The sequence below is a fragment of the Pungitius pungitius genome, chromosome 1 (genome assembly GCF_949316345.1).
Source record: "Pungitius pungitius chromosome 1, fPunPun2.1, whole genome shotgun sequence".
NCBI classification, from domain to species: domain Eukaryota; kingdom Metazoa; phylum Chordata; class Actinopteri; order Perciformes; family Gasterosteidae; genus Pungitius; species Pungitius pungitius.
In genome coordinates, this window is record NC_084900.1 from 21532736 (window position 1) to 21557047 (window position 24312).

Below are 24312 nucleotides of genomic sequence, written 5' to 3' on the forward strand. Positions count from 1 at the left end.
TCCCAGCATTGTTCCTCTAGCTGTGATTACAGTGTGTGAATGTTAGTTACTGGTTGGGCAGGTGCCACTGTGTATGGTAGGTTCTGTCATTGGTGTGTGAATGGGTGAATGATGTTATGTAGTGTTAAGGCCCTTTGAGTGGTCAGAAGACTAGAAGAGCGCTGTACAAATCTATTTTACCAAGTCCATTTGGTTTGAACAACAAACATTCTGTCTCTCAAACCCCCCCACCCAATTGCATTATTTCAAATAAAAGCCTCAATGATTATCTGTACCTCAACAATAGGTACACCACAATTGCTTTCAAATACTAGTGAATCTAGTACTTACTACTTTCACTGCTGCTAGTACCACAATTACAACTATTACTAGTACTAAACCTTATATTACTACAGAAAATGTATTGTTGAATTCGCAACTTTTCCTATTTCTATTCTTTCAGTAACGTTTAAATTAATTCCAGCTTTTATTATTTCTGTGTTTTCAAATTCATAGAAGCTTCTCCCATTTGTTTTTTTGCAATTGTTTAAAGTTCATTTCAGCTATTCTCATTTCTGTATTTTCAGCCATTTTAAATGTATTTCAGCTTTTTCTATTCTTTCAGCAATGTTTAGAATAATTTCAGCATGTTTCATTTCTGTACTTTAAGCCACTTTTTGAAATTAATTTCAGCTTTCTGCAATCCAACGTATTTTCAGTAGGAAATGCATTTTCTAGTTACAATTTAAGTGCTACAATTTGTTAGTGCTACAGATTGTTAGTGTTTTAGTCAAGGTATAGTCTAAAGAGGTGTTGAGTTTTCGGCAGAAGATGTAAAGGCTCTCTGCCTTGTTATGATAGACATATGATATTTACTTGCGATGCAAATGTACCTGGCCTTAAGCTTGCCGTGCCTGGGCTAGAGTGATTGACATTTAAACACCTAAAAAAAAAAAAATTGACTGACAGAAGAGATTAGATGAGTAAAGAAGATGGAAACCATGAGCGTGTATTCAGTTTGAGAGGAGTAGTATAAATGTCAGTGAGCGATTATTTAATGTAGGCATGGGAGTAAATTTGAAGTCAAAGGCAAGGCCAGTTGGTGATGGAGGTGGGCTGATTTTGGACTGACGTGTATTTGGAGACTGGGGCGAGTCTGTTTTCTTATGTTTACCATAAGAAGGGATGACGGTGGCGCATGGAGTAGTTTGATGCGCTGGGAACTGCAATGTGCTATGTCGAAGTGTCCCTGTCTCTAACCCACCCAGCCTCTAATTGCTCCCCAGGCAAAATGTAAAAAACATGGGTTAAAATGCAATGTAAGTTGTTTTGGATAAAAGTGTCAGGTAAATGACATGCAATGTAAAATCAAGGCGTTGCCCCTGTAAATGTAGATATATGCCTGAGACACTGTAGAGAAGAGTTTGCAACTGGCTGTCCACGTGTAGCTGTTGCAGACTTCTTTTACCTTACAAGAAATAACCAAAAGAGACAACTTTGATTTACAAGAGACTTTATAACTGATTTCTGATTTGAGAATCTGAGAAAATAGAGAAAATCTTCCATCACAGACAACACTCCGAGATCAAGCACCATTACCAGACTGCACGTCTCATTTCAATAGTCAGACACTCCCCAATAAAGGCCAAATTTATAATACTGATGATGTCAATACTTCTGGTTGGTTGGAATCATAAAGAAAACGGCCTCATCTGCAGGCCTGCTTTGCAAATTTAGGGGACATAGACATTATCTGTTCTCAAAACACTTAATTATCTGTTGTACACTGCCATTGACTGGTTGCTAGTCACTCTCTGGTCTTAACAAGCCTTTTGGTGCTACTTGTGACAACACAGATGAGCGAATCTTTGCCACCCATCTGCCACTCTGCACCAACAGGGAAGGCAATATCCCGTGTTTGGCAAAACGCTATCAGAAGAATAACCATCACAACTCTACCACTGTACCAAGATGCCCCACCTTGGACCAGCCCTCTCGTGAGCTCACATAGCAGTCTGCACACAAAAAACATTATTTCTTATTTTTTTTAACAAGCTGTAAACAAGCTAACCTGCTTATATCGGAGTATGTGTGCTGCAAAGATACCGTTTAGCAATGCTACTTGACAATCCAAACGTAATCGTACCACCTCCATTCATTGTACGAGTTATCTCGGCCCATCTTCTTACTGCACCTCATCATAGGCCTTGGGCGATATATAGGGCAGCTGTGCCAGTGAAGAATGCCATCCACCTCAAGGCAAAACCACACCTCTACGCTTCTCTGCCGAAGGGGATCTTTCATTTTTCACTGTCTCCTTTCTCCTTTAATTATAGCTGGTTCAACTCTTTCTGCCTCTCATCACATTCCAAAAGAGAAAGAAGGTTCAACTACATGCAGGGAGTATTTAACTGCAAGCCAGCAGAGTCCCTTTACTTACATGAAGACAATATCTACATTTGACTTCCGAAATGTAATTTGGGTCACCATAGTTCTTGTTTTGATTATTAGCACTGTTGTAGATTGACACTCAATCTCTGCTATGCTTTGGAAAATGGCAGATTACCTAATGTGGTAGGTAGGGCGGTCGATACTAGTTGGTGATCTTATAAGGAATGCAGAACACTGCTCCTCCCTTTTCCAATCCCTCTTCATGGGAACCCAACACCACTGATGCCGTACAGTCAACAAAGCTCATCAAACTCACTTTATTCTGCCAGTTGACACAGTAAAGAGTTAGTCATAAACCCCTGGTGTTCTTTCACAGGGTTAAAGGGTCTGGACAAGTGTTTTCTTTATGCAGTCGAGTCCCATCAACTAGGAGGTACAGATGTGTGAATCACAACTGCAACTTTCCTGAAACTAAAAGGCACTTAATCAGCAGACCTGCTCGTTCAAACGATCAAAGCAGACCATTCTGATGGGTTGGGTTAGGGTTACATTTACATCATGTTATTTTTGGGTGATTTATAAGGCGAGCACAGGAACAGGCCCCCCCAACTCTCCTGCTTTAACCACAGTTTTCAAGTCATTATGCCTAATCTATGGTTAAAGCATTCATCTGATGCTGCAAAAGGTTTTGTGTTTTGTAAGTCTTTAGTTGCACTGATTTGATGTCTTTCAGGCAAATCTGAACATAACCCATACCAAACCCACTCTGTGGCTGTGGTCGTTTTCATGATGCTAAAGCAAACCAGAAGCATGGTTTCTTCTCTTTTAAAAAAAATATTTAACATTCTTTTTCCCCTCTTCGAGTCTCTTCATGTGCTTTGTAGAATGTCAACGCATCCAAAGAATTGTGCAACGCCAACATTTTCATCTCCCGACCAGCTTTAACCTGTCTAATGTAAAAAATGTGACCTTCATTTAATAAAGTACTTATTTTGAAGTATTTATTGTTTACGCCTGGATGGACGCTTGTGACAGTGAAGCTCTGAGTGGCCTGCTTTAGCCTTCCTCTGCATACCTGACAACACATTCCAGTAGTTTGCAATCACCATCTCTTATTTTTGATTAACGTCTGCACGCCCTTCTCCCACACCCATTCACACACACACCCACGCAAACATGCACAAACACTGCACTCTAATGCTATTCTTCATTACCTGTCCCCCCTTTGATTAGTAAACTGAAAAAGACTATAAAAGATGGATTTGTGGGTTCTACTAGTCAATGCTATTGTTGTACATTGCAAAAGTCTCTGCATGAGGACAGGCTCCAACAAGAATAATTCAAGACAAAACTTGCAATCCTTAATACGAGCTACTTTCCTTTTTAGTGCGAACTGGAGTCAGATCTGACTGGTTAAGCACTTGGTGAGTTATATCAATGCCTTGCCCGAACCTGCTTTCTGCTTGCAGTGGTAAAAAAAAGAAAAAAATCCACGCCCTGCCTACAGGCAGTGATCAGAAACGTACAAGCTGCCACAACTGTTGGGTGAGTGCGTTGATAGGATGACTATAAAAGTGCTGATGGTTTCTGTCCTGTGCCCCCACACGCCCGAGACGGCAATCCCGGGAAGATGTTGGTGACACATTAGCCCTTGGGAGAAAACAACCCGGAGACGATTCTAGCTGCTTACACTGCTACTGATTTAGAGTTGTGATAAAGTTTATATAAGTGTATATGTTGATGATATTGCATTCTTGTTTCTTCTTCTTCTTCTTTGTACCCCAATATGGTTAAAATGCACTTATTCTAAGCCGACTAAATAACATGTAATGTAATATGTCCGTCTGGTGCGCACTACAGTCTCTGACAAAAGTCTTGTCGCTTGAGAACAAGTTGACCTTTAAGTGCCCCTCAAATATATTTGCAATACATTTTTTTTTACAAGAAATGGCTAATTTCTATCCCAACAGCTTTGGAAATAATGTTTTGGTGAACTCTGGTAGGCATGTAAGGCTGCTTTATTTTATTTTCCTGATGACTTCATTAATAAATTGTATGAATCATTGTCGAAACGCATGGATGCAGTCCTTAGCTCATGGATTAAAATAAATATTAAATATGCATCTCACAGCACCACTAATTAATTCACTGATGTTATGCAACATATTTTGTATTTGAAGTAAATTATTTGTTCAATTTTCACATTACTCTCTGTAGGGTGACATAACTTTTGTCTTGCCAAAATCTGAACTTTCTGTGTTCATTAAATGATCAATCTTTCTTCAATGAAGCATATTTATTTTAGTGTATTAAACATTTGGGAGGGTTTTAGTTTTCATATGAGCCATTTCTAAAACCAATGGATTGATTAAAAGTCAGGTTATACGCTGTTGTTTCTACAAAATGGATAAGTGACAAGACTTTTGTCAGGGACTGTAGTATCTGTAGGCCAGTGGTAGAAAGGTACTGTGAGAAACGTTTATACATTTGTAAAGCAGTGTAAAAAAATACTTAGGGTTCTATATGATTTTCATAGATAGTAAGCAATCATCAGCGAGAAGATTGACTTCTTCTTCACAATGCAATACAGGGCAATATTGTATATTGTATTGTAATTATTAAATTACGGCATTACACTGAATTGACCTACATTTGTTGGACTGTAAAAATATTATTCGATGATAAAGACCAAGAGACCAACCATCAGTAAGTGTTTTCAACCCAGACATGACGGCAGACATTAGTCATGATGCATGATACCTTAGCTGATATTGTGATTATGCATGAGTGACATGAGCAAACAATAAACAACCTGCTACATCTTTACTGAGGTGGGGATTGGAATGCAGGAGTATTTTTAATCTATACTATTAGTACCTTGTGTGATTATAGGTGCTAATCCACCGCAGTTCAAGGTCAAACCAACTCCTCACACCGCTGAGCGTGAGTTGAACACTTGTTGCACTGCACAGACGGAACAGTCAAATGACTCAAATACAACACCCACCAGCGTCTGTCACAACAGACAGCAGAGTGAATGACAGCTGCTTTCTTAATCTTCATTTTACTTTTGACATACACAATCAATGTGATGTGGCAAACTGGCTGCCATCCAAGTTTCTGTGAGTGCTAATCCCTGCACTGTTAAAATATGCAGCAAAAGTTTGTGCCTTTAAACAACAGTGGACAGCAAGAACGGCTTTGAAAGAACTTAGTCAAGCATGAATGGTCAAATGCCACTTATTAACCTGCCGGGTGTGTTTTCTTCATACACTGAAAGACCTGCATAAATGAACGGGACCATCAGCGTTGCAATTGGTTGTTTTTAATGCTTGTCCTCTGTGGAGTCGGACTGCCAGAAAAACTCCTTTAGCTTGCTGTAGGATCTTCCAGGTGGGAAAAGGAGAACTGAGCAAATGCATTTCCTTCTCTGGGCAGGAGCAGATGTTAGGCTGACACCGACACTGGACACTGGAGACCGGACTGTATTGTTTTTGAAGGGACGTCCGGGAGAACCAGAATTTAGGCAACAACAAAAAGCCCAAGCATGACAAGAGGGTAAGAGTTAAACCCTCACAATTGATGAAAAGCAATGCTAGCAGTTGCAGGGTTCTATACTAGTTGCAGGCGAGAGAGTGACTTTTGGTTGGTGCAAGAGACGAGGGAGTTCCAGGAATGGAGTCTGATGCATCTAGTTGTCTAGTCATTGGCTCATGAGTCTATGGGCAGATATATAATAGACGGGAGTCTGTCCTTAGGCCCCCAAGGAGGCCAGAGAGTGGTGGTGGATGATTCTGCTGTGATCTGGTAGACTGAGGATGCTGATGAATGTGTGAAGGGAGGCAATGGGGAGGTGGGACGGGCTGCGTGTAACAGCAGCACAAATGGCAGAGGGAAAATCCAATCTGAAAAAAAGAGACAGCAGCGAGATGATAGGGCAACAACGTAGGTGTGTCGCAGTGAACATACCTACAGGTGTGGCCATTCTAAGCTGTGTTGCGTTCATTTGAGTTCTTCAAACAATGAATGCAACAGAGCTACTTGCCCTGCTGCGGGTGTTGGAGCCAATAAATATTGGACAATGGTTACAGTAATGTTTCCCCAGATTTCCGTTGATTAGAGAAGAAGCCACAGAACCAGTTCCCAATCGAATCCTGACAACATATCCTTTGTAGAGTGCGAATGCTGAGCTGAACAGCCTCCAAAATGAGACAATCTGGGATTTCTTGCGTCACACAGCTTTAGCTGTGCTGTCTCTTTTTAAAGTTTAAAAGAGAAGGCCTTAAAAGTTACTTCACAAGGCTATCTACAGTCCGATCCTTACAGATGAGCTGACGTTAATAGCGCAGCAGGTTCTGGTAACATGTACCAGGACGTGGTGTTATAAGATTATAATTTTGCATGTGTATCTGTAGATGTTCGAGGGAATTCCTGTAGTACATGTAAAAATTAATGCTGCACATTGCCCCGCTGCCGGCTAATCTGTCGTCATTGTGAATAAAATGAAATCTTCATCGGTCCGCAAAGCATCATGGAATATACATCAGATGTGTCCTCCGAACACTGGAAGGCTCTATTCATTGGCCGCATTGGAAGAAGTGGACAGAACGGTACATCCCTTGGATTAAGACACAGCCACTGCTACAGTGAGGTCTACATTCAGTCGAGAAAAAAACAAAAAAAACAGGTGTGCTCTCATCTCTCCTTAAACTCTAAAGAAAGAGTCCGGTCACACCCTAACTGGCCAAGAGGGGAAACGGTATTGGGACCAGTCCAACTCTGTTGAAATAGAAAAGCTTGTGTATGTTAAGTTACATCGTATGTGAATGACACTCCCTTCTCACCTCACCTCACGTCTGCCTATAAATTATGCATTGATCTGATTTTCATGGCATCAACGGATGGAACCCTAAGAGGTTTTCCTGCAAAATATTCTACCGCTTCTGATCTAAACTATTTGACTGCATTAATGTTAGAAATTGTTAACAGCGATAAATCCCCAAAGTGTGAAAGGGCTGCTTTAAAGAGGGTCTCGTTGTGGAGGGTGCCAGTGAACCGAACAACACAATACTTCCACCTTGTGGCAGGAGAGAGCAAAACGGACAGTGGATTTCGCTGATCCATCCTCGTGAGTAATTTTCTTTAACGGAAATATTTCCCACTGTTGGACCACCGGTGTACTGAAAAGAGGGTTGATGTAAGTTTTCATGTTTTTATTTTTATGGTTTAAACAAAACGAAAATACAGAAATACCATTGTTTTGTAATACCAAATGGTCGGCCATTTTCCCGTTTTAGTTGTCAAAACCAAACCAACTTTATTTTTCCTGTAAAACTAAAATATGAAGCGCAGCAGCTAAACCTCGAGTACGTTCATTTTCTCAGTAGCAGTCCACGCAATGGAAAGTTTGAACGCTAAGACACTCGTCTGTGATAAAATGCATATAACATTAGAAGAAAAGAAAACACACACACATGCTCGGAAGCAGATTGCATATCATTTCATTTACACTTAACCATAAATAGCTGTTACATTGTTTAAAATTGAAATGACTTAAGTTACACATCACAACTGAACATCAGAGGAAGGATGAATTTGAACACAGTAAACCACGTAAATGCCCTCAAGTGCACAACCTCTTGCCAACCTCTTGTTGTTAAATCTGGAAGTACTTTGGGTACAAAGCAGACTGTGAAGGAAAAGCCCACTGACACACGGAGACCTGTCTCTGTGACAAAGGGGGGAAGTACTTCAAACATAGCAAAGCACCTTTCAGACAAAGTGTCAGGGTTTGGTTCTTCTTCCTGTTTTATTTTGTAGTATGTTGTGTCACTGGGTTAGCTTCACTTCCTGCCTTGTCCTGTGATTGCCTGATTGTTTCCACCTGTGTCCAATCACCTGCACCTCCCTAGTGTATTTAAGCCGTGTGTGCCTGTTGTCCCCTGTCGCGTCATTGTCTAGTGTTGTTGGTGAAGGTCAGTTCTTAACGATTAAAGTCTTTATTTTCTTGAGAGCCCTGCGTCTGAGTCCTCCCTTCAAGCTGCACCAACAGCCGTACCTGACACAAAGAGTTTAGAGAACGAAAGTTAAGCACATGTGATTATAAACATGAACACCTCCAACCATCTACAGCTTATCACGAGTAGCCTTAGCCTTGTTTGACGACAAGCCTTTATGATCGTGACGTCAGAATGCACACGCGAGTGTTTTTTGATTGATGCAAAATGGGTACATGCTGGTGGAGCCTGAGGGTGACTCTTTAATGTACACATCCAGAGACGGACTGGGGGTAAAAGGTGGCCCAGTGAATTACGGCCCACTCAATACATTGTGAGTTGCCCGTTCAAAGCATTGCACATTTCGATCAGTCAGTGGCCTACTACTTGGAAAAATACCCATTGCAAAAAAGTTACAACATGCAACAATTAGATCCATCAATTTGCCTGGATGGACACATAAAAAAAGGTATACCGTACTTCTCTAGATGAATATGCTTCTCTCTTTGGGCTTGTATCAGATGGTTATACGTACAACTACAGAGCCTTAAGGAATGAATGAAAGAAGAGAAAGAACGGACAAAGACATTGAAATCAGAGGGTATGAACTATATTGTAGAAAAGAACAGAACATACTATGTGTGACATTAGTGGTATCAGTGGTATTGGATGCTAGGTGTGTGTTTAAGGGTGTTAAAGGTGCATAACAAAACAAAGTTGTATTTCCAGTCTGTGGTTTACAAACAAGTCAGACATTTTGAAATATTTTGTGGCATGTTGCTCCTGGATTTGTCCCTAATGAGCCGCCGTAGAGGGAATTCCCCCCCAAGCCGGTACGTAGACTTCCGCATTCCATTACATTAGCACTCGTATATAAACACACAGCAGACACCCGTACTGACGCTACATCCCTGTGCCACTTGCGCCAATCGTGGTCCCTGGGGCGGGTATTCCTCTCACTGCTGAAGGCCTGGTAGGTGTGTTTGTGCTCCTCATTTTTTAGTGAATTCTCAGTTCTCCTTTTTGTGTTTTAGACGCTGGCTCAGACTGCTGCGTGTGTAAAGGAGGCGGTCTGCTATGACGTAGCCGCTCTCTTGTAGTCATACTAGGTAATGCCAGTTTACAAGTAGAGAAGGAATATTTATTACATGTGTTAACTCTTTTCTTGTCCTTACAGGCGCTGAGTGCCTTGCAGTTTTTTTTATTTGGGTCTAATTGGCATTTAATTTCGTTTTTTGTTGTTTCTTTACTTAATTTACTTATTTACTATTTACTGTGTTTGTTTGGTGCTTAGTTGATTTTAATATATTGAACCCTGTGATTGGGTACTTGTGCTCATTGTGTCTTTTCCTGCTCAGGGTCTGGTCCGGGCGTGGCTTCTCATGGTGGGGGGATTTGGTGATAGAGTTGCTCACTGCTGCGCCATCACTCCTTTTGAATGCCGTGGTATTTTGCACTTCCCTTCACCACTTGTACAGTTTTAGTTTGCCTCTTTTTCTTGATTTGGTGTGTATGAATGTGTGGCACGGAGCGTAGTGAGTGCTCTATTCCAGCCCCTTAGTCCTCCATCGTTGTTGTGGCCGCTACTGGCCAGCCCTGAGTATGGCTTTCTCTCTTTCTGGTTCGCATTGGAGCACATAGATTATAATTGGTATTTTTAAATGATTATATTCAATACAATGAAATAAATATATATATATATATATATATATATATATATATATGTTCCGATTTTTTAAGTCTCATTACGCCAAATAAATTGCTCAAAATTGTATAATTTGTGTCTAGTCAATTACTTGTTGCATGCCACCATCATTCTCAGGATCGCGCGCGGTCACATCTCCCTGAGATTTTTAGTTCCATCGTTAAAGGCCATTAAATTATAATCAAAGACAACTGAACATCTCAAACGTGCATCAAAACAAACTAATAAACAATATGGATTTTATTGCAATGTCCTGCGAAAGCTCCCCTTTCCCTTTAGAAAAAGACTCTTGATGAGCAAATAGGCCAATTTGTCTCATCACTTTTAATGTTTTGTGGTCGCGTTGCAGGTATGTGTTGGTCGAATAAAACGTACCCTTTCTTAAGTCACCTTAGGGTGGAAATTGGGGGAATGCAATGGGAAGATTTAGAGGAAGACCTATAAGAACAACCAATGGAGGAGCTAGAAGATTTAGAGGTGGAGATAGAAACATCAGAGAAGGGGTTAGAAGAAGAGGGAGAAGGCACCAGAGGACTCAAAGGAGGGAGGAGACGGCCAAAAGGAACACCAAGGCGCACAAAAGGTGGAGGAGCCGGTTGGAAGTTCTTCACGTGAAGCCTAGACTCCCCTGAAGGTCAAACAAATACAACCATCAGACCACTGCTCAGAATAACAGTATTGTAGCGGCTAAGCCTAACTTAAAGCCACTGAGGGGCTGCGTAGACAGGCTAAAAGTAGGGTTTGACGCGCTGGCCACTGCACTACCACATGTTTCGTTCGGTAAAATAAACCCGCTTACGCCGTTGATTCTTTGTTTGAATATTTGGTTTATTTAGCACAATGTGGAGTCCATTTAGCTGTCACTTACAACCACGTATTGTGAAAGAGACCGGAGCGGTCGAAAACTGTGTGCTCCTCCGTCTCGCAACACCTGCCACCTGGCTGAAAGTTCCCACCTAATAAAGCAAGTGCACCATGGTGACACCTGCTGGCCCAATTTGGTATCTTCCACCCAATGTCAATTAAAACTGGCTCCTACAAGTATCAAACCAAGAACTGTTACATCATATGGGCCATCTCCCATCACATGTTGAATTAAAGCAACTATGCTGTCATACTTCATTTAGGTACTTCAAAAACGTTTTACATGTAACCAGTGTTGTGCCTGAACGCTCTGCGTCATCAAAAAAAAAGAAATGCATGGAGGCGACAGCTGCGTGTAGCAAAGAGGCGGCGTATAATAATTGAAATGAGTTTTATGAAGTTACTGACAAGGTCGGTGAGGATGGGAGGAATCTGACCTTTCTTTGCAAACATTTGCACCTTAATGATTACTGTCCTGTTTTTTTTTTAATAATTCCTTATTTAAAAAAGACCATTTAAGCAGCATGTGTTTGAGAATGTACTGTAGGGGTGAACGCTGCAGGTGCTGCTAGTGTGGAGTGAATGGACAGCAACATTAAAGCAACAATGGGGAAATGCTGTCCCCTCAATGCTAATGTGAACCCTGGTTGGATAAGGATTCAAAATGGATATGAAGATTAAATCTGATGCATAGCTTCAGTGTTAAAACTGATCAAATAATTTCTGTCTGTGGTTCTATATATATATCATTTTGAAAAATAATAGCTTGCAGCAACATATGGAAAAAAATAACTGAACTAGTTGAAACTGTGATCTTAGTTCAAATATTTAAGTTTGAACTATGAACTGGGAGATGGTGGCGCATGGAGTAGTGCAGTGCGCTGGGGGCCGCAAGGTTGGTGGTTTGAATCCTGGCTGCCCCATGTGCCATGTTAAAGTGTGCCTGAGCAGGACACCTAACCCCTAATTGCTCCCCAGGCAAAAATGTAATGCATGGGTTATAATACAACGTAAATTGCTTTGGATAAAAGCGTCAGCTAAATAACATGTAATGTAACTGAACTAGTTAATTTTAAAATTTGTGAACTGAACTTTGAACTAGTTCATGTAGAAAGTGAACTTTCCCAACACTGCATGTAACCTTTTATTAAAGGTGTAGATCTCAGCCAGGTGTGACCCACAGAATGAGTGCCAATGAGCCATGTTTACAAACAATTAGTATAGAATATTGGGTGCATTTACTAATAGTCATTTATTATTGGAGGAAGTCAAACAATTTATGGTATATCATTGTGTTTTTTTTTTAGTACACACCTTTATTCACTGATGAAACGACGCCGGCCACCTGAACAGCTGTTTACTGCTCGCAACTGGTGTGTCAGCTGTTGTGGCTGATTGTGTTGCCCACCAGGGCAATATCCGGCGTTAGACCTTTTTCTCACCACAGCATTCTTCCAGGCAGCAGCGGCTGCTTGAAGATGCCTGTCCCCCCCAGTTGGCCGGACGATCCACCCCACCCCATCATTTTGTTAGACAAGTCAGGGTTATATAGTTACACATGTTTACTTTAAATAAAGTTATTATTTTGTCAAATTAAAACACAGTGACTGACTGACTGCCTCAGCAGTTCAACTAGCATAGAATGTCTTTGCAGCAAAAAAAAAATTGCCTTCAAAAACATTGCAAAATACATCCTAATTTTCCTACAATTTTCGATTATTAAAAGTGTATACTGTGCACAAACCAAGAGGTCTGACCTGCGGGGTAACATCCTTGCTTCTTGTGTTGTCATACTTCTCCTTGGTGGCCAACCAGGCCAACCTGAATAAAAACGGAATAGAATTTACATTTTATTAACCTGTAGAGATACACTGAAGCAACCAATTGCAAAGTCATTATTATGCTTTTCATACAGTTGTCTCAATTCTGGCGCTGAGGTCCAGCAAGCAATAATTGTGTTTTTTTAAGAAATCAAAGAAATCAAAGTACCAAATTCTAAGTCACAACTACAAGGAGTTAGGTACTTTGACTTATTTGCTAACACAACCCTGGAACTTCATGAGCAGGTCAATTTAATTACGGTTTAAAGTGATTAACCATTGAAACACAGAAATTGTGAAAGTAAACAGGATTGATTCCATTTAACAATTCAAGCGTAAAAACTTCTTTCATCACCATTAAGTGTAAATGTTATGTGAAAACGCTCCAGGCCACAAAGGAATTCAAAGTGCCGACTTGTTGAACTCAAATACACTCAATAAGTCGCCACTCCCCATACGAGCTGTTAAAGACCAATGAAGTGTCAATAGAACATGAAAGGCCACACCCGGGGCATTACGCGCTGTTACTTTTTTCCTCGTCATGATAAAGAACAGTTTAAAAATACATTACTTACTATGTTAGGTAAGCACATTGTAACTGTGTTTCATTTACTTTACGTACACTGACATATATTTCATATACAACATACAGTATTTCACGCTATGTTACGCTATGCTACTATGTTATGTATTTTCAGAATTAAATCATCACTATGGCGAGAGAGGTATCTTTTTGTAGTATTTTTGACAATGATCTCAAAAATGTTTTGAAAGGATTTTATAGATCCTCACCGTATTCCGGATTAACTAATAATATGGTTACGAATAGTGCTGTGTCTTCTACGTCTGGCTCTCTTAGAAACATGGCCAACTCTAGGATAAAGGAACTGCTCCATATTTGATTCAAATGGCTTATTGTGCGTTAAAACAATTATATATATATTATATATTTCCAGTGATTACCGGTATATGCTTAAAATAGACATACGTTGATTGCTTCTATTCAGAAAGATTAATTCAGTGGAATTTAAATTAATACATTTTACTTTAACTCACTGGCATCAATGAATTCAAACAAATGCATCATTTTCCTTCAGTAAACACATGTTTTTATTTGGTTTGTTAGCAAAAACAGCACCTCAGGACAGTATGATGCGGGCAGCTTCCTAAGGGGTCCAACACCTACAGTTACAGGACACGAAGACATGCACTACCTAATGTAGCAGACCATCTTGCATTCACAATCCTTTAACACCACTGTTTATGCACTTGTTGAAGGTAACAGCCCTTTGTGCATATGTTAGCTGTTAGATTTCAAGGGAGTGTTCTCTTTATATTATATATATATGTAAATATATATATATAGTTCAGAGTTTTTATTTGACCAGTTGTTTCTTTCTGTGACACAACTACTCTTTTTGTATTTTATTTTTTGCTCAGACAATTATAAATCAGACATGCAAAATAAATTCTTTGGTTCATTCACAGATCTTTAGTAGTGTTAGGATCATTTATTGCTTCATGGAAATGTTACAGGCTCCATTGGAGAGCGGCTGGCAAGCGTTTTACTTCATAGTTGGGGGGATATGGTATGGGCAGGTGAACTGTAAGTACAAAACTACCAGAGAGGCAGAGATAATAGCAGACAGGTAGCAACACCTTTAAACCTGACAGCTCAATCTGCAATGACCTCAGAAGACTCGGACACCACTCTGCCGTCCCTTGTCTCGATCATCTTGATAACAACGTTCTTCTTATTCTGGATGGTGCTGTAGCTGCCACCGCCAGTGCTGCCGCTGCTGAAGCCGCCGCCGCTGCTGTAGCCGCCGCCGCTGCTGTAGCCGCCGCCGCTGCTGTAGCCGCCGGCCATGCTACCGCCGCTCATACTCCCAGAATATCCGCCTCCATACCCGCCGCTGAAACCGCTGGAGTAGCCGCTTGAGTAGGTGCTCTTCAGGTCTGCAGGGTAACCACCGTAGCTTGCTGTTGAGAGACATAATAAAACTGTTCAACGTGGGAAACTGACTAAGACAGATAACTCAAATTTATTCATTGAAGTCACTTAGTTGGCGCTTAAGTAAATGTGAGTAGGGACCAAGACGATGACTTACAGCTCTGTTGGGAGATGTTGATGGACTTGATGCCAGTCGCCAGCCTGTCCTCCTCTCCTTCTAGAAGCTTCCTGTATGTGGCGATCTCAATGTCCAGAGCCAGCTTGACGTTCATCAGGTCCTGGTACTCTCTGATCTGGCGGGCCATGTCCTGCTTGGCTCTTTGCAGGGCGTCTTCCAGGTCCCTGATGCGGGCCTTGGCGTCCTTTACTGCCAGCTCACCACGCTCCTCGGCCTCAGCAATCTGGGCCTCCAGGTTGGCACGCTGGGAGAAGAACAATGCCCGGTCAAAAAAAGTACGACTTTTTCCGCTAACTGTATGGCATGGATTGTGTCCCATGGCGCCACTTTTTACCATACCTGTCCCTTGATGGAATCAATCTCTGATGTCAGTCTCTGGATCATGCGATTGAGGTCTGAGATCTCTGTCTTGGTGGCCCTCAGGTCATCACCATATCTACTGGCGGATGTCTGCATCTCCTCATACTAAACAAAAACAATAGCAGACATTACAAACTTGAAACACTGCATATGCTAACTGAATGCTACTGAGCTTCCTGTCGGTATACATTGAACCAATAAAGTAGGGTTTGCATGTGCATTCTCTTTACCTTTCTCGCTAAGGAAACTACAGAAATCAAAATGGAGAATAATTTAAAAGAAGCTTTCACTCACCTTGCTTTTGTACCACGTCTCAGCCTCAGCGCGACTTCTGTTGGCGATGTCCTCATACTGAGCCTTGACTTCAGCCACAATAGAGTCCATGTCCAGGTTGCGGCTGTTGTCCATCTCCACGATAACTGAAGTGTCCTTGATCTGGCTCTGGAGCTCTCGAAGCTCCTGAAAGGAATCAGTAAACATGCACTTTAATCGAGGAAGTGCACTGCAAGGGGTGAGACATAAACTGAGAAAAATCAGGGAAACAAACACAACTGAGGTAGGTGATTTTTGTGCCGTACCTCCTCATAGATCGACCTAAGGAAGTTGATCTCATCTGTCAGACTCTCCAGCTTAGCCTCCAGCTCAACCTTATTCATGTAGGCCTCGTCGACATCCTGGAACCGATAAAAGCGTATTAGAATGGGACATCACAGGAGAATTTTGCCTACTCATATGTAAGTTGATTTACTGCTGATGCTGACCTTCTTGATGAGGACAAATTCATTCTCACACTCTGTGCGCTTGTTGATCTCATCTTCATACCTGAGAGGGAAAACAATACATCACAGAGTTAGATTTTTAGTCTTATATCATCATCATCATCTGTGTAATATATGCAGCAACACCACACTAGGAGGCGCCAGTAGTCCATCCCAAACTCCTCTGGGACATTTGTCTCAGGCAAAGTGGCACGGTCTGAGAGAAGTTACCCCGCCCATAAAACAACCAAATTCAGCTGATGCAATTTGTCTTGGGTCTCTCAACTCTAATGTGCAAATTATAAATAGTTTTTACATAAACATTCAAAGGGTTGAATGTTATCCTTACAAGATTGTAAACTTACTTACGATTGTCTCTCTTTAGTAGCTGTTTTTATGGAGACATGTGCGCAAAAACTTTACAAACTCTGTAAAACCTACAGGCACATGTAATAAGTGTAATGGAAGGCAATGGGTTCTTGGCACACGCTTCCCAGATGCTGTAATTCCCTACAGTTTGTGCATGATACAAGACAATAGACAAATGTAGGGAGTAGTCCACAAGTAGTGGGTCTTGAAGCATTAAATGTGTAGGCATTTTGAAATTGGTCCAATCTAACTGAAATGAGAAAGGTGAATCCCAGTTTCCTTTTTCATGGGGTAGAACAAGTACAACTGCATGGAAAGGCAGTTCATTTAAGCCCATCATTGACTCCCCCGCCCCCACCTCCACCCGTCCTGATCCTGTTCATGCTCACTTGTTCTTGAAGTCCTCCACCAGGCCCTGCATGTTATGCAGGTCGGCCTCCAGTTTCATCTTGTCGTTACCCAGGCCGTCGAGCTGCCTACGCAGGTTGGTGATGTAGGCCTCAAACATGGCGTCGATGTTGGAGCGAGTGGTGGTCTGTCCCTGCAGAAGGTTCCACTTGGTCTCCAGCATCTTGTTCTGCTGCTCCAGGAAGCGGACCTAGAAGATGGATATTTGTGTTGTATTAGAGTTATAAGTTAGCAACCAATCCAAAAAGCAGTCTTGGAGAATCAGTCTCTAATGCTTTTGTAAAGTAAAAAATTCATAAAGATGGGACTCCTTTTCATTGGGTGAAAATGATTATGAAAACCTAAGACCCTGCTCTAAAATCAGGATTAACCTGGCCATTCCTCCCATTAATCTTCTCCAGTCATTTATATCCTTATCTATATTTGGAGCTTCGTACGAAGCTGTTGGCTCAGTTTCAGAATGGTCAGGCTTTTCCAAAGGAAGGCCCGAATTACGAACATCCTGAAAGGAAGCGGAGGGGATTTGGAAAAAACAGCTGATGGACAAAGGGCTAGTTAACCCTTCTCCTGCATATCTTCCTGTTTTTGTACAGCTACGTTTTCCAGAAAATAGTCAAAATACAGAGAGAAGACGAGTAGCAGGGCCCTGGGGGTGGGTCACATCCGCAGGCAGATGCAGGAAGGCAAATATTTAATCTTGTTATCAAGGTGATGATCTCTGTAGAGCAGAGTGGAAAGGAGGTGGAGGGAATACGTGTTGAAGCGAGTTTGCATTTGCGAACAATAGAAAAAGCAAGCTTGTCAAACCAGTGGACCCTGATCTGACACATTTCTTCCTACAGGTGGGTTCCTACCGAGACCTTCATTTAACCAAAGTGGAAAGGTCCCTGGATATGGACCGCCATGGCGAGATAACAGGTGACGGAAGGGTGAAGGTTTATCTGTTTTGTTTCAAACTATGCAAAACTGGCTTTATCTTCCTGTTGCAAAGGGAGAGGGAGAGCTGATACGTAGCCAGTCAGCTGATCAGAACATGAAACCTTTTTAAATATTAACCCATTGCAGAGGCCTCAAAGGAAACACACATACACTCTCAAACACTTTGGAGTTTTCACATGCTGAACGAACGAATTCCCAAATGACAATCCTTTTTATGATGGGTCACCATGAAAGAGGGTTTTGTCTTTAAAGTTAAAGATGGAACTGAAATATAACTCTGGGTGCGTGTTTGTGTTTGGAAGGGTTGGGGGCCACCAGGGCAGCACAAAGAACCACACCCCAGCCGAGGGAGGGATCATTCCCAAGGTAACCCGTATCACAAGCCCTGAGCTCTGCCCTGACACACCCTTAACTCTCTCTCTCTCTCTCTCTCTCTCTTTCTCTCTATTTTCTCCCTTTCTCTTTCTGCAAGTCTGATTTTTTTCACTATAAAAGGGCAGCCTGAGGCCAACATAGAGAGCTCAAAATTAACTTTGCACAATGGCATATTTTTATTTTTTTCTACCTTTGTGGGAGGTGACGGGCAGCAGAGGGGAGGGGGTGCTGAGTATTGAACTCTATATCTAATATTATACAACAGTGTCTATTAGAGTGAAACAATGTGCTTTTCTGACTTCACCATGACTGCGCCTTACACGTACTGATCTACCAATATATCATGTCGTAGGTCACAAGCTCTTACCTTGTCAATGAAGGAAGCAAAGCGGTTGTTGAGGGTCTTGATCTGCTCCTTCTCCTGGGTGCGGACCACTTGGATGTTGGGGTCAATCTCAAGGTTCAGGGGGGCCAAAAGGCTCCTGTTCACAGTCACAGCGGTGATAGGGGCCTGGCCGCCCATCCCACCGCCAAAGCCCATGCCACCGCCGTAGCCCATACCACCACCCATTCCACCGCCCATGCCACCCCCCATGCCACCACCCATGCTGCCCATGCTTGAGTTCAGGCCATAGGCGGAGGAGCTGGTGATGCCCCCGAAGCCCCTGCTGCCTCCTCCGTAGGAACTCTTGACGCTGTAGCTCCTGCGGCTGCTCATCCCGCCTGGTCCAGCGTACGAGCTGCTGCTAAAGTTTCGGGGAGCAGTGGAACTCCTCACACTGTAGCTGGTCTTGTGACTGGACATTCTGAAATCTGGAGAGGTTTCTTCTGGAGGAGTCTGGGAAGGTCAGACCTAAATGGCTTGGGTGGCAATGTAGGCAGCGAAGGCAGGCAGAGGGAAAGAGACCAGAGTGGATAGAAGGGAGAAGAACCTACCGAGGAGTTTTAAAGCCTGTGGGCTGTGGGAGGGGACTGTGGTGAGCTGCCATTGGCTCGCGAGAGAGGGAGGCAGGGCTGTAACACAACACTTCTCTGACACATTGTCCAGTGTCCACTCATTCCAAAGCATTACCTGTTCTCTCTACAGGCTTGTCTTTGTTGATAGAGAAAACCTGGTCTTCTGACAGCACTGTCGAGAGGTCGTATTTCTTTGATCTCCTGTTTGTTTGGCTGTGTGAGAAGGAAGACCTGCTCAAAAAGCCTGACGGCTGATTCAATAGGTTTCTTGAAAATATAAATTATTTATATTCTGCACCTACGTATTAGAAAATAATGTTGTGTGTATGTGGGAATGTGGGGAGGAACGCACTGCTGATTATCTCTCAAAATCAAACACTATAATAACTTTGATAACACTTATCAATAATTGCTTCCAACTTGTCATATATTGTTCCTTATAGTCTGTGGCCCTTGTTAACAACATCAGTCTCTGCAGTGTATAAACGAGTTAGAGGGGTGTTTGTAGGCTCATTTTTGCTGGGGTTTTGGGTTTTTTTTTTACAGCAGAACTGTCTCCTGTTTTCCTTTATTTCCCGGCTGCGTGCTGCAGCTTTACATCTGTTCATCTAACTCTTTGTAAGAAATCAAAGCTTTTTCCCCAAACATTCAAACCTTTACAGTATCAAGAAGGATTGGGGGGTCATAAACACTGAATGGAAGAGCAGATGGATCTCATTCTGGTTAGCATATAGCATCTTTTGCTAGCTGTGGCAGCATGACAAACTTTTGTTAAATTCTGAAATGCTCAAATTTTCTAGGCTGCTGCGGGATACAGAAACGCAGCAACGTGTCCTGCTCTAAATACAACCATGTGTAAAGTTTTATGGGGATGTGTCTGCAAACCAGGTGAGCTGCACCAACCAGCTGTCAAGAGGTGTGTTAGTTTCATGCCATTCTGCCATAGGCTCTTAAAAAGAGATTCAACGTAGGTCCAGAGTTTATAGAGTTTATACTTTCATACTGTTTGTTCATGTCCGTGTATATCTGGATACATGGCATGCACCTCAGAGTTATGATGCATCTTTGGTGTTATAAACATCTGTTTATAATTCATACTGATGCTTATTCCGGAGAGAACTACTTTCTGTGCAAACTTTGCTTAAGAATTATTGGGGCATTCTGAAAACAGAACCACTATTGCTCCCATTCAAATCATGTTTTCCACGATGCAGCCGCATGTAGCTATGGCAATAGACATTCCGGTTGTAGCCTCAACTGTGCTTCCACCAATACCGGCCCTGCGTTACTCTCCTCCCCCCCCTTTTATTTCCTCTTTCAGTCCCTCACCGCGATGAGTCATGAGTGCTGGCGATACTAATCCAAACCCCCTCCACCACCATACACTCTCCCCCGTACCTTCTCTAACCCAGCCTCTTTTGCCTTCCATTAGCTCTTGGCCTCGTTATCATCATGGAAACACACCCAAGTTAAGTCCTACCCCCTGTCCCTTCCAGCCAAAATGGATGCCAGCCTATGAGAGAGGCACTGGCGACTGCAGGGCACAGGGTTGCAAAGCTCAAAGGGACGGACTCACACTAAAAAAAAGAGCATGTGACAATATTGATACAATGTTTTGAGTTTGAAAATCCCGTAAGAACCATAAATAAACTGATCCAAAGGGCAATCCCCACTGAGCATTGTGAAATTCACATTGCTGCAGTAAAATGATGGTGATCACCATCACCGGGTTTTGAGTCATGCAGAGATGTTCCAAACGCAGAGAAAGGAGAACTAATGCTTGAAGTTAATAGAATTTCAACAGCTTGCAATTATAAGGGATACACAAACAGTCAGATTTATTTACAGTGTTTTTTCTTTATTGCCGGCATTTGACAGTGTGGTACAAATTTTCTCTCACTTCATGATTTTACAAATGCACCTGATCTCCTTACTCTAGTTTTGTGTTTTTTACACCCTGCTTTTACTGATTTATTCTCTTGTTAAATGGATTTACTGTCGATGATTAGATTGCTGTTAGTTTCAGGGTATTGAGGATTTGCATAAAGACTAAACCTAGTCTGATGGGCTATTCATGCTGCAAGCATAGATGTGATCGCTTGAGAGTTGTTCTTCAATTGTACTCTTGCTCTTTCTTCAAGTGGGCCCAAAGTCAGTTTGAATCCCAATCAGTTATGGAATCTCATTAGTCCCTTCGGACAGTGGTCTAGGGTGTGTGCTTGGGAAATACACAGGATGTCACCATTGACACCGAAAGCACAACACTAACATTTTTCTTGAAGCATCTGCCTCATTCCGTTTCACACCCTAAAAAACAGGCTTCTCATCCGATTTGGACTGACTGATAACAACAAAAGGGTGCAACAACAACATCTCTGGTGTTGCAACAAGGTGATAGTTTCCTTTTGACTTTCAGCTATTTACTCTGCGTTGGGCGGTAGCCGAATAACAGGATGCCTGCCGTACATTCCATTCACCTCAATCAATGGCAATGAGTCTTTCATCAGGGACCCGTTACATGCCAGGTCTCTAATTACGACATCAGTGGTTGTAATCTGCAGACAAGTCCCGAGCTTCGCCAGTCACTAATATTTCTTGGTTGATGGACCTTAACCCTGGGTGTAGACTCAATAAACATTCCAGAGGAACTTGCTGTCAGCTGTGCACAGAAGGCGTGTCTGAGTGTTACAGAGGTAATGTAGTATGTGTGTGGGGGGGGGGGGGGTGTAAGGCACTCCGGAACTCCTTCCCCTTGTGCTCCATACAATAAACACCAACAGAGCAGAAAAAAATCTATAGTGTAAAGGCCTTCCTTGTGTGTAATATAGGGTTTTTATTGTGAAAGGTAACAACGGAAGGAGTGGATCTGGTCTGTGCTGCCACTGCAGTAGTTAAATACAGCAATAACTTTTTCAAAAAGAGTAAAATAAGACAAGACAGGGCTGATAATTGTGTCTGGGTGATTTCACTGTAGTGTGTCTTTAGGTCAACTACTTCAACCAGCCTTTCCTGGCAGGATACGAAAAAATGACCCTGCACATTGAACCACCCTTCTTATGTTTGCGGCACCATTGTTTTGCAGCTGAGCAATCTACATCACTAATGAGTGATGGATGACCCTAATGCTGAGACCGACAGGTTTTCTTTCCTTTTCTCTGGGACAGCAAGTTCTTCCAGGATCTTTTGGATACATTTTAGATAAGGAAGTTTCCCAGAGTGGCCTGCAATGCAATGTTAACAATGTAGACTGACTCATTTTTTCAAGTCTTCAAAATAAGAGAGGTAACAACACAATGACATGACGTGACTGGTATGAATAGATAACATTGGCTGTAAATGGCTTTCTCACTTTCCCAGTGTATAGTCAGCATTTATTATTGGTTTCAACTTCCTGGGTGAAGTCCCTCTATTTGTTTGAGCCATCTTACACTGATTCCAACTGTCCTTACTGAACTCTTTCACTTCTCATACTCATTGACGTACCAATACACTATCATTTCCAATATTTCCAATAGAATACCATTTACTATGTAGTTAGCTGGGATAAAACTGACCCGATGCAAAAGAAATACAGGTAAGTCTGTCCAAAAGATGAGAAAGAGTGGGACCCACTCACAAGGCCTGAATAAGGACAAAAACAACAAAAGTTTTCACTTCACGTAGATGTTCCCGAGTGCATAGAAAAGCCATCCGACAATGAAAGAACTCTTTGAAAAGAATGCAAATAATTCCAAAGTAAATGATGCCAACTGTGATGTCATAAATACACCTCATTCGTCTGTCCTTGGCTGTTCTGTACAGCACAGCGATGCAACCAAAGTGCATATTGGAAAGCAAAAAATAAAAGTAGTATATAAAGTAATGCAACATTTCCTGCACCAAAAGATTACTTTAAAGATTGTATTATGCAGGTGTTGTGGAGGATATAAAATGTACAAGTAGACATCTTTCATCTCAATATATTGAATACCATGATCCGACTGTGTTTTGTTTTGAACAGTGTATAGATGACAGCCGAAGTTAAACTCTTACATTGGAAATACATGTCATACAATTTTCAGTGTTTGAGTGATTTTCATGGAAAATGGAAGATGTCCACTACAGTCAGTAAAGAAAACAAACATTGCCTGTATGCATGTTCCTGCCTGTCATGCACATGTCCTGTCTTCATGTGCATTCTGGCTGCGCTAGGTACAATATCAAGATTCCCCGAAGAAGGTGGATCTAACAAGCACTTTAGCCATTTGCTGATTGAATTAAAAAACGTGTGAATTACAATTTAGCCAATCAGTGGCCAATAAACAGGTAATTGAGAGGTTTGCCACCCAGAAGGACAGAAGTCCTCATCAACTAATTATAAATAAACTGTTAGATAACGTTAGACAGATGGAACATATATACAGTATATCAATAGATAGATATACTGTATTGCCTGTAAAACCTTTATTCACAACTGCTTTTTGTGTTGAAATAAATGTGGAATATTGAACTATAAATTAGTATTGCATTGGATACATTAGAAAAATCTTCCACCAGCCGCAAATGAGTTTGATCAAATATAATAAAACGTGGCTCGAAAAACTTGAAGGGAAAAAGAGTAGAGGAAAGAAAACCAATATATTCCATGGAAAAAGCTGGTCCTACTCAGCTCACTGGCCCGTTTACCAGTGCCCACCAAAGTTGCCTTCCTTATTTGATTTTCTTTCTGTTGCTCTGTCCTTCCGCTCTTTTTGAAGTGCAGCATTTCCTGATTTTATAAAAACAAAGACTCTGTGTGTAGCACTCGTGAATGTGGGGACCGTTTCCTCATTTATCCATCTTGTTTTAATCAACATACAAACACGCACACCACATGTTCCTCTCATGTTTCTCCTTGCGTCCGCACATGATCCCTCTGTAATATCCACGGCCACCACCCATGAGACTCTACCCAAGGCCACACCCACCGTCACCGTGGCAACGGGGTTTACCACAGAGCAATGATGACTTTGCCAGATGCATATGGAAATGGTTTAAGGGTGGTTGCCGTGGATACGGAGCTACATGGAACCACAAACGCTTAAATACTACCCGTGTGCGTGTGTGTCTGCAGGGGTTTAACGTCGCCTCTCCGTCAGCAGACTGGACAATGAGACTCATTTACAGATATTGTCCTCTTGTGTAACAGATTTGAGTCACTGTGTTTCCTTGACACTCTTTTTTTTCATTTGGAACAAAATGGCTGATAAGAAAAGCAGTTCCTTGAGGCTAAAGAACAAT

The 24312-nt window shown here is 41.9% G+C and overlaps 1 protein-coding gene across 1 annotated transcript; it reads right to left on the reverse strand.

Annotated features, from left to right (window-relative positions):
- Positions 1–13841: 13841 nt before the first annotated feature.
- On the reverse strand, positions 13842–19020 carry krt8 (keratin 8). Its single transcript, XM_037479247.2, has 8 exons — positions 18464–19020; positions 16764–16972; positions 16009–16069; positions 15826–15921; positions 15542–15706; positions 15227–15352; positions 14867–15131; positions 13842–14738 (listed from the first exon to the last, which is right to left on the reverse strand). The coding sequence occupies exons 1-8, from the start codon at positions 18899–18901 to the stop codon at positions 14431–14433; spliced, it is 1668 nt and encodes a 555-aa protein (XP_037335144.2). The 5' UTR covers positions 18902–19020; the 3' UTR covers positions 13842–14430.
- Between the last annotated feature and the right edge of the window lie 5292 nt (positions 19021–24312).

What these genes read in the sequence shown, in the direction of transcription:
- krt8 (XM_037479247.2), bottom strand. Translation starts at nt 18,901, where the DNA reads ATGTCCAGTCACAAGACCAGCTACAGTGTGAGGAGTTCCACTGCTCCC. An exon ending in GTGGAGGACTTCAAGAACAA is followed by an intron (nt 16,070 to 16,763) that starts GTGAGCATGAAC and finishes TTTCCCTCTCAG; the next exon opens with GTATGAAGATGAGATCAACA. An exon ending in AGACGTGGTACAAAAGCAAG is followed by an intron (nt 15,353 to 15,541) that starts GTGAGTGAAAGC and finishes GTTTTTGTTTAG; the next exon opens with TATGAGGAGATGCAGACATC.